This window comes from Helicoverpa armigera, chromosome 4, assembly GCF_030705265.1.
Source record: "Helicoverpa armigera isolate CAAS_96S chromosome 4, ASM3070526v1, whole genome shotgun sequence".
Taxonomy (NCBI): Eukaryota; Metazoa; Arthropoda; class Insecta; order Lepidoptera; family Noctuidae; genus Helicoverpa; species Helicoverpa armigera.
The window spans coordinates 3,513,601-3,524,623 of record NC_087123.1 but is presented as its reverse complement, the minus strand read 5'-3'; the positions used below and the strand labels follow the sequence as shown (position 1 = coordinate 3,524,623).

Below are 11,023 nucleotides of genomic sequence, written 5' to 3'. Positions count from 1 at the left end.
TTGTAAAGGGTATAAACACACTATAAACGAAGCATTATACTGCCAGCACCGCATTATCTCTTCAGACACGTGTCAAAGCGTGCATGAAAGGCTTGCATTCACTCGAATGCATTGTCAATTTTCAATAAAGCACTTCGATGCATGAAGCCGATTAGCTCTGAGCTATGATACCTTCATTGTGGTAGAGCACTTTATAATCTTGCATGTGCAATATACATTTTGTAATACCTATGAACGAACGTTTGCCTACAACACGAAGATGTGAAATAGATTTTAAAGGAGGTAAAAATATCTTTTCTACGGCCTGTGTCAATACTGGCCGTAATGACAATCGCAGTAAGACGCAAATTGCCATAAAAGATTAAATACGATAAGTTACATAATTCCAAATACAAATTCAAAATTCTAGTTCTAGAATCAGCGCGTCGTATTCAGAATTCAAATTAATGCAAGCGAAAATTATGAGAATGTTCATTTAGTTACGAAATATTTAAAATAGTTGTAGCTACAAAGCGGTATGCAAACGTACGATTTTAATTACAATAGTAGAACAGTTTATAATTTAACAAGTTTGCGCTGCTGTGAATAGAATTTGAATAACTACAAAGTAAACTGAATGGACTTCATTTCAGTTCTGCTGAATAAATATGATAAAGCATACAGACTTCGCATTTCCAACAAAGAGAAAATAATGTAAAGGACGGTTATATAAATTATTCTATTTGTTACTATATTTGAAACTATATGTTTAAAATATTTAGATTTCATTGAAAACTTTATTTATTTCGATGCCGATACCTACACAACAAGTCTCACACAGCACCTAACGCGACACTATTTTTTTTGATTCTTTGCCATAAGTATATCATTATAATTACGACAAATCCACCAACTCACTCAAACATTAACTTAATTAATCTTTAACAAAGGAATCACTTGCCCTCCTGCAAGTTCGAAGAGAATTCACAATTGCTATATCAACAAAAATTGTCTTCAGTTTCCTAGATTACTTACAGAGAGAACCAGTAAAGCCAACTAAGGGTATTTCTACTATAGGTCCGTTTTACATGGCAAAAGAAATTAAGTAGCTGAGGGAAATCACTGAAACATGTAATATGGGCTTTTTCGGGAAGTCAAAGTTCTGTGTTGTACCTGCTAAGGTGAATTAAGGGCAGTTTTTGATTGGTCATAAAGTTTTACCATTTGGCTTTTTTCCAAATGCATTGAGAAACTAAGTCTCCACGAGAAACCACTGGTCGAAGCGAGATTCAACTAAAACTAAAAGGATATTAACTAAATCACACAAGACTATAAAAAAAACCGGCCAAGTGCGGGTCAGACTCGCGCACGAAGGGTTCCGTACCATTGTCTAGAAAATGAGCTAAAAAATCACTTTTTTGTATGGGAGCCCCCCAAAATATTTACTCCATTCTAGTTTTCAGTATTTGTTGTTATAGCGGCATCAGAAATACATCATCTGTGAAAATTTCAACTCTCTAACTATCACGGTTCATGAGATACAGCCTGGTGACAGACGGACGAACGGACGGACGGACAGCGGAGCGAAAACAATAGGGTCCCGTTTTACCCTTTGGGTACGGAACCCTAAAAATCCCCAGTTCGCATATTCAAAGATTCACTAACACATATGCCACGTAAAGTAACGTAAAATTCCCCCTAACTTATAAGCGCTAGGAAGCTCAAATGTTTTCTTTCGATTCCCTGAAGACGGCCACAAAATTGCCTTCGTGTATATTTTAGTGTGAAACGAGACGGTTCTGACTTTTACTACGTAGGGGTGCGTTTACAAGGCCACAAGTGAAGCGATGAGCGACAAAACAAATGAGCGTGCTGGGACCGTTTTGTAACACGGCGGAAAAAATGTGTTGTCCATTTTTGAATAGTGTCATTTGTCAATTGCATTTGAATTTAGTTACATTGATTTTTTTAACCTATGTAATAAGGCATCATAATCATCACTACACAGACCAGTATTTCAGATTCAGTTAAATTCCTAAGATTGTTTTAAGCGCACACCTATCACTTTGTTTATTTGCTTGCAAAGATGACCCTTTTGGTTTCTTGTTTTATCCCTCCTAATTCTTGTAATTTTTTTGTGTTGTAATTTAATCGGATCTACTCAAAAATCCCTTCGCTAATTGAAAATAAAACTTTTACTTCAAGCTTCATCATCATCAAATTAATAGGTCACATTTCATTATTATTTAGAGATCCTTACGCCACGGTCCGCTCTTCCCCCCACTAAGCTGCCTCGCTTGCACTCCCGCTCTGCTTTACCACATCTTGTAAATATACGTAACATCAGTGACGATGAGCATTTATATTTTATCGTCCAACATGATAGCTGAGCTTGGCGTGTCTCTGAAATTCTCTCTTTTGATTCAGACAATACTCTTGAAGATGAAGAAATTGTCGTATTGTTTAGAATTTAATAGATTAGACATTGTTTGTTGTTAATGTGTTCCAGGAGCTAGCTATTCTTACTTATAGGTATGTGTAATATATTGCTATTGATATTTGAAGCGTTTTACGACGTGTTCCACATTGGGCACCCGTGAATGGCATCTGAGGGAGTCCACATGCGGCACCTATTATTATTTTTCACAGGTGCCGTTAGTAGGGGAAATCATGTATTTCATAGCCTATACAGAGTGTGTTGATATATGTTGTGAATTGATAGTTACCACATACTATTTTTTATTCCATTAACACCATCTCTAATGACGTTAATTAGCTACGTATTTATAGATCCCTCTCTCTTTTCACTGCACTTTTTATCAATAAGCGTTCACGAGCACTCAGACAAATTGAACCAGTTTGCACTGTGAGGCGAGAAAACAAACACACAGAAAAACAACTAGTTCTGTCGCCTAGCCTTTTTCTAACGTGTTTGGAATTAGCTTTCTATTCGTTTTCTACTCATTCACTACTTTGTTCTTGTTTTGTTTAGGAATGTAGGTAAAAAGTTGGCGCTCTGGGATTGTTAGAAAGAGTTAAGAGGGCCTTTTTAAGGGGAAAATCCTTATCCTAATTTCGCCAGCGTGAGATAGCAACTTGTCACTTTTGTTAAAAATTCTACCATTAAGTTGGACAAATTACAGAGATAACCCATGAAATTTTTTATCTTTTATATGAGGGGGAAATTCTGTCATTAAATAAATCTAGATACATTTAAATGCCGATTAGCTAAAAATGAATTATATTATTTTTAAATTCAATTCGAATTAATACAAATAATAAGTTGTCTTACACCCTACTGCTGAGATCTTTTTAAAAGAGCCAAGGAATGAAATAAATTCATGAAATACCAAACTCCAACACCCGAACCAAATATCTGGGAAATCTTTATCAAACTTTAACATAATTTTCCATCTCTCGAACGCCATAAGAAGTTGTTAATGTTTCACTCAACAATGCAACCAACCAGTTTCGATAGCAGAACATAGATGGCGCTGAATTCAAATGTTGAATGTACCTGAAGCACGGAGTAAAGAAAGATGAGCGGAGATGCCTTAATGCTGGAAGGTTAGGTGCCTTCTTCTGGGTCAGATAGGTATAACCAAAATGATCAGTTACGAATGAACTAACGAGGCATTCGGGTTCTATGAAATATGTGATTTGAAGGTTTTTGGTATAACAGAAAACCAGTCTAACCAAGGGGTATCGGGTTGCCCGGGTAACTGGGTTGAGGAGGTCAGATAGGCAGTCGCGTCTTGTAAAGCACTGGTACCCAGCTAAATCCGGTTAGGCTGGAAGCCGACCCCAACATGATTGGGAAAAAGACTCGGAGGATGATGATGGTATAACAGAAAATGGTCGGCTCCAAAGAAGGCGTATGATGGTGAAGACAGTAACGTTTCTTGTCCTCCGCACACCCGCATTTTGGCGCGATACTTTCTTAGGAGATTTTCCGTTATGGCACCTCCACTAGTCAATTTGTTCTCCATGATTGAAGCGACAAGGTATAATTAGGCAATATAGGTATTGTGCTTAATAGGGACGTCCAAGAGAAGTGTTAATAACAATATTGATGTTTACAATATAGTTGTATTGTGAATTCATTCTCACAAGTGAATCGGTTTAGAGATGACGCGATCTGTGTATATTGTCCTGTTTGTAATTTTTGTCACCATTCATTCTAGTGGTAAGCATGTTTGATTTTTTACATTTAGGGCTATTTCTTTTTAATTTTTTATAGTGTAAAAAGGGTGATTTTTAATATCTGCTGATAGTGGGCGTTAGATAGATACTAATGGAACTATTTTGACCTTTCTAGGGTGCCGTACCCAAAGGGTAAAACGGGACCCTATAGTTTTCGGTCCTCTGTCCGTCCATCTGTCACCAGGCTGTATCTCATGAACCGTGATAGTTAGAGAGCTGAAATTTTCACAGATGATGTATTTCTGTTGCCGCTATAACAACAAATACTGAAAAGTGGAATTAAATACATATTTAGGGGGGCTACAAACGTGATTTTTTTGTCCTTTTTATTATAAATAATGGTACGGAACCCTTCGTGGGCGAGTCCGACTCGCACTTGGCCGGTTTTTTAGTTTTTCAAAATTCAGCAAACGGCAGATTTTTTATTTCTTTACCGTACCGTATTGTATGTAATAAAATCTTATGTATGTTCCTACATAATTATGTGTAAGACTGAATTCAGCACCAGAACTTTTGAGATCAATTACAGCATCAAAAATCCGTGCTCATTTAACACACAATAGTCGTAATAATGCATAAATATCTAGGTTGTAAGTCAAGAAACCTAATCGAGTCGCGTGTTATAAATGTTACAAGTACTGTTAGATTGCGTCATAATCGATTTGCCATTGTTTCGATGGAAAACACCACAAAATTAAGCCAATTACCCGTTTCATATCGTCTAGCCAGTTTGATAGTCACTGCCTCTTGTTGCTCGATTATTTATCGAGTATATGTAAGTAATGTATTCAAACACTAGCCGTTTTCCCACTGTTTCACCCGCGTCCCGTGGGAACTACTACCCATACCGGGATAAAATATAGCCTATATTATTGGAAAGAGTGCCGCTTTCCAGTAGTGCAAGAATTTCCCAAATCAGTTCAATAGTTTCGGAGCCTTTAGCCTGTTCCAAGTTTGCACCCGCAAACATGGAAACAAAAAATGTTTCCTCTTTATTTATATTCAAGTAGTATTGATAAGAAGTGTTCGGAACAAAGTAAAATAACGAAAAGATCCATACATGTCAATTTATGCAAAAACAACTTGTTTTATCAATTTTTGTTTTACCCAAAACCGGAATCCCTTTTGCCCAAAAGTTTTATTCGCCACGGAAATAGATTGAGTTTTGTTTACCTGATAACTAGTTATTCAAAACGAAGATGGGATTCCTTTAAAAAAAAAGTACTACTTTTTTTTGTTTTGCTCGGTATCATCCGCGTCTCGACCAACCTTATTTTCGCATAAAACCGCTCATAACACTCACAAATACCGTGACTTTCTGTTGGTCAAAATCGGTTCTGTAGATCCAGAAATTATCCCATTCACACCCACAAACTTTAACTCTGTAATGTAGGTGGGTATATTCAAATTGTTCTCAAAACACGAACACTCATCTTAAATTGTATCCTATAACCCAAATTCACCGTAGGTTTAGTATCATTACCGATCGACGATCTTCTTTTATTTCCAGTCCAACTGCTAGAATGCGGGCCTTCAGAAGACGAAGACAACTGCCCATCTGACTGCTACTCTGACAAGTGCCCGACAAGAGAACATCAGAACGTTGGATGTACTGCCTCCAGCGAATGCGGCACTCCAAGGTGCAAATGTCACTTCAACACTAGGAGGGCACTAAATGGCACCTGTATTAAGACTACAGATTGTCGTAAGTCACGCTTTGCATTTGGTTTGAACTAGATTTTTCCCGAATAGTGTAAGTACTTAGTTACTGCAATATCTAATTGGTATGTATGATATACCTTTATATATGACAGCAAGTTTCCTCTGAAGTTTTAATTGCATTTTGAGAACACTAATTCACGTAACTCGATAATAAGCCTATCACCATCTTCTCTCTTTATTTTTGTCCGAATCGGTTCAGCCATGTCAGCCATGTCTGCGACTATTCTTGACATTAGCTTTGCATACACATTAATAACTAATTTAAAAATACCTCTTATTTGTATAATCAATTCATCAATTAGAATACTAATGCGGAATGCAATTTAGTCAACCATCATACTATAGACATTTGATAGATTCTAAAAACAAACGCCAGCCAAAACGAATCTTAAACAATTCTCTTATTTCCAGCTCCATTTGACTGCGAGCGTCCAAACGAGGAGTACGTAGCATGCCCACCGTTCTGCCCTTCAGATGACTGCAGACAGTCAACTCCTGATGGCAGGTGCCCAATATATGGCCATATCTTCATAGTACTGGAGTGCGAACCGGCCTGCCGCTGCATTAAAGGATATTGGAGAAAGGAAGGCGAATGTGTACCTTATGAAGAGTGTCGTAAGTGTTGAAATCGTGTATCAGTTTCAGATTATATTACAAGTTTACCAACCCGCATTGAGCTAGCGTGGTGATTAACGCTCAATCATTCTTTGCGTGAGAGGAGGCCACAGCCCAGCAGTGGGACTATAAAAAGACTGATGATGAAGACCTATGACGCATTTGCTCGTAATTAGTTTGTTTAGTGTTTGTCCTTTAATACAAATACAATACTAATATCACATATAGAACAATTATTTGTAAATTTTCTTGCATTCAAACACTACCAAAACATAGATATTCATTTAAAAGAAACACTCAACTTCAAACAATCCATTTCGCGACCGCATGAATAACTAAGCTATTTTCTTTTTTATTTCAGCTCAACATTCGACAACTCTGCAAATACTTTACGGCCTTTAATTTGGAAGGTAATATTGTTTTAATCTACCGAGCCTTTACCCCAGCTATATTGGAGTCGGCTACTAGTCTCACAGGATACACCAGAGCTTTACATGGAGCAACTGCCCACCTGACCTCCTCAACCCAGTTACCCGGAAATCCCAATACCCCTTAGTAAAGATGATGTCAGACTTACTGGCTTCTGACTAAACGTAATGACTCCCAAGTATGTTCAATGACAGCTGGGACCTACAGTCTAACTTGCCTTCCGAAAAACAGTAATTGGTGTCTAAGATATAATTAGAATTGTACATATAAACTTAGATAAGTTGCATTGGTACTTACCTGACCTGGAATCAAACGCACACAAGCATACTTAAGAGGTCGTTTCTTTTTCCAATATCACTAAGCCACCACGACTTCACTTATTCAGTTAACATGAAAATGTTATTATCAGTGCTTCAATAGCGCGTTGGATAAAGACCTATGATGCATATCATAATTCATTATACTGAATTCATAAATTCACTCTCATTTCTAAATTACAAATTAGATTCTCATTTCAATTTAATGTCAACAGACTGATAATCTTTATATAAGTTACTAGCCGTTTTCCCGCGGTTTCACCCGCATCCCGTGGGAGCTACTGCCCGCACCGGGATAAAATATAGCCTATGTTACTCGCAGATAATATAGCTTTCTAATGGTGAAAGAATATTAAAAATCGGTCCAGTAGTTTTTGAGTTTATCCATTACAAACAAACAAACAAAGTTTTCCTCTTTATTATATTACTATAGATGTCTAAAAATTAACTTATGCAAAAATTGAAGTACCCACAAAGCTATTTTTTTCTATTTTCAGATCTCCAGTTTATTCATCATCGGACATCTCGCTGAAACTGCATGGCTGGATATAATCAAAATATCAGTAGAGACATAATAATTAAGAATACCCTGAGAAATGGTGCATTTATGGAAAATATACTAAGCTAGCCATTTCCGATATTTTTAAATATAAAATATACGATAGATGCACTATTTAATTGTAAGTAACAATAACCGAACCATTTCCAGTTGTCAAATCGCCGATTTAAAAATGCGCGGCATTTTCACGGCTGGTTATGGTTTGGTTGTCAAATGGGTCTTAGTTGGCTAACTATTGTAATTCCTCAATGTAGCTATTAAAAAGCGACTTTTTAAATCCGATGTTATGATGGTAACCGTAAATCGTCTCGAAACATATAGAAAACTAATCTTAAAACTTATTGTAAATGCTTATTCGTAGTTATTTTACTATGTTAGGTACTGTACCTATTTTACATGTATGTAGCAATTTTCAAATATATTAGTTATTTTAAGCAAAATTAAATAGTTATCAAAATCTTTGGGTACGTTTGTTTTATTTCCTTACTACTTAAAATAAGGGAACGGCAACTGGGTACTAATATGGGTATAAGATGTAAGGTTATATGTTTTCCATGAAATTATTATAAAAAACAGTTTACTAACATTCTTCCTTAAGATTTTATCAAGAAAAAAAAACTAAAAAACCCAAGAGCCAAATTCTTTCTTGACAGAAAAACCAAATACTCGGTATATTAGGATAAAAATAGCCATTAAACGAAAATAGACGAACGAAATATAAAAATACATTCTTCATATCTACGTCAGATAAAAGCCGTTTGTTGCTAAGGTAAATATCTAATTCACAAGACTGTTGATTATCAACGTCGTGAGATAATTATATTTTCTGACGTCACATAATATGTTACGTTACGTCACAGCTTAGGGTACGTTTTAGAAGCGAGCTGCCGACTGCAACTGCTGACCGCTCGAGCCGCAGTAACACTACTGGTTTGAATAATAATAATGTCGGGACACCTTTTCACACACGGTCGGTTAGCCCCATGGTGAGTTATTAATTAACTTCTGTTATGGGTTGCTAATACAACTGATAAACTACATATAGCAACATAATATACGTAGTTATAAACACATATTATAACACGCATCCAACAAGCATGCTCATCACACAAATGTCGACCGGACCGGGAATCGAACCCGGGACCTTGGGTTTGCAAGTCCGGCATGGTGACCATAGCGCCATCAAGGTCGTCCAAATGAGAAAAAGGCTGTATGTATTTATTTAAAACTTTATATGAAATCGTTTTACATCGGATCGAAGCGGCAGCAGCATGTGCAGTGGCTCTCAGATGTCGACCAATTTCATGCAGTCGCTATAAGTACAAACAAGCAAGTAGTGCAGCTGCGGGCCTGTGGCACGTGCTTTGGCAGTAGCAGTCGGGAGCTCGCTTCAGAAACGTACCTTTAGGTTCTCATCATTCTAAACCTGTATTGAGCAGCTGATACCTATCAAAATAAGAATTTAATGGGGAATCCCAATCAGTTTTGGAATGCGTTAATTTGTTTATACTTTACTTTAAAACATCTGAGCTAATTTAGATGTGTTTTGAAACAAGATGGAGGACATCAGATCATTAAACATTATCCGCTAAGTTACTAGTAGGTATCTATTATTGCATTTTATGTACTTATTTAACACAACGTTCAAACATTTACATACTGTTCATAATATTAGTATATAAGGAAATATTAGTATAGATCCTTCTATACTAATATTTGTTTTTTCAGGATGTTAGTTAAACCGCAAAAGGCTATTATGATTGCTTCAAGGAAAACGTATTAAAAGTATTAAAACACAGGTATGTATGTGTATGGTATGTAATTTTTCTTAATTGTGGAATACCAAAACCACAAATATTACTTTTTGGAATACAAATTTATTTTAATTAAACAAACTATTTATTTCTTTTTCTGCATATCCTTAAGACATTAAAAATATTACACGAGTATTAGCCTAGGATTTTCCCAACAAGGTATATTGTAACATTTAGTGTTTTACATGTAAAGACTGCCTATCTGAACTCCTCAATTCAGTTTCCCAGACCACTCGATACCCCTTGGTAAGACTGGGCCCCGATTCTCCTAAGTTAATAATGTCAAAATCGAATAGAAATCGAATCGCAATATGATTGCAATAGCAGTTTTAACCATATCGGGCATTCTGCTACTAATATAAGACCAATCGTATTCCAACGACATTCGATTGGTTTTCGATTGGTCTGCTATTTTGGTGATTTTGGTCTATACGGTAGTTTGTTCTACAATCATATTGCAGTCGTAAATCATTTGCAGACAAAATGATTCATTATTGAATGACAGAAAAGGATAAAAACGTTTATTTCAAAGAAAAAATTGCGGAATGCCACATACGCTTCAATCGTAATCGAGTCGTGATTGGATCGCAATCGAACGTGAATCGAATGGCGCTTAAGTAAAATTAGGAGAATCGTGCCCCTGGTTGTCACACTGGATGGCTGCTGACTACCCGCAACGACTGCCATATGCTATACATAGGTATATATTTTTTCTTCATTGGCCAACCAACTATAGCTCAACCATGCATTTTCAGAATACTTAACTACTATTATCTAAGGTAAGTGTAACAATTTAACGCCTTCCGAAACACGAAGAAACTAGTCGTGATAAATAGTCGCCGATCCACGGACCCACCGCGTTGTATTGCTTAACTTTACTATCGATCGACCGTGAGGATGCCACGAGACCTCGATATTTCTTTATCATTATACTACGCATTTAGTAATAGGAACAAATCTTTGACAACAATTTTAATATAGAACATGTTATACGATACTCTACAATAGATGCTCCGTTGACACAGATAAGCAGTAAAGTTATTTAGCTCATAAGCCTTTGTTACTAATGACTCCTCATCATCATTCAAGCCATATATTTCGGGGTCGAGAAACGGACCTAAGATCATAAAAGGAAACTCATTACCTAGATAATAGACGTATAGTCTAACTTTGTGTTTATACAAAGGTAAAAACCTAGAGCCTGGTCATCATCATCAATCGTCATCGTCATCATCATCGTCAATCATTTAAAAAAAGAATGACGCTCTTCGCGCCAAAACAATCTATGCGGCACCGGGGAAGTCTTGTCATAGACTGACGAACTACGTCATATTATGTAAAAAAAATACAAACCAAACAGGTTTTACTGTATATCTATTGGAAGT

General features: G+C 36.5%; 1 protein-coding gene across 1 annotated transcript; it reads left to right on the top strand.

The window, feature by feature from the left end:
• The first annotated feature begins 3,977 nt into the window (after positions 1-3,977).
• Positions 3,978-8,244, top strand: LOC110378305 (alpha-tectorin). Its single transcript, XM_064034478.1, has 5 exons — positions 3,978-4,165; positions 5,693-5,887; positions 6,316-6,519; positions 6,881-6,929; positions 7,763-8,244. The coding sequence occupies exons 1-4, from the start codon at positions 4,108-4,110 to the stop codon at positions 6,919-6,921; spliced, it is 498 nt and encodes a 165-aa protein (XP_063890548.1). The 5' UTR covers positions 3,978-4,107; the 3' UTR covers positions 6,922-6,929; positions 7,763-8,244.
• The last annotated feature ends 2,779 nt before the right edge of the window (positions 8,245-11,023 follow it).

Coding starts and splice junctions, on each gene's coding strand:
- LOC110378305 (XM_064034478.1), top strand. CDS start 4,108: ATGACGCGATCTGTGTATATTGTCCTGTTTGTAATTTTTGTCACCATT. Junction 4,166..5,692: donor TGTCACCATTCATTCTAGTG/GTAAGCATGTTT, acceptor TTTTATTTCCAG/TCCAACTGCTAGAATGCGGG. Junction 6,520..6,880: donor TGTACCTTATGAAGAGTGTC/GTAAGTGTTGAA, acceptor TTTTTATTTCAG/CTCAACATTCGACAACTCTG.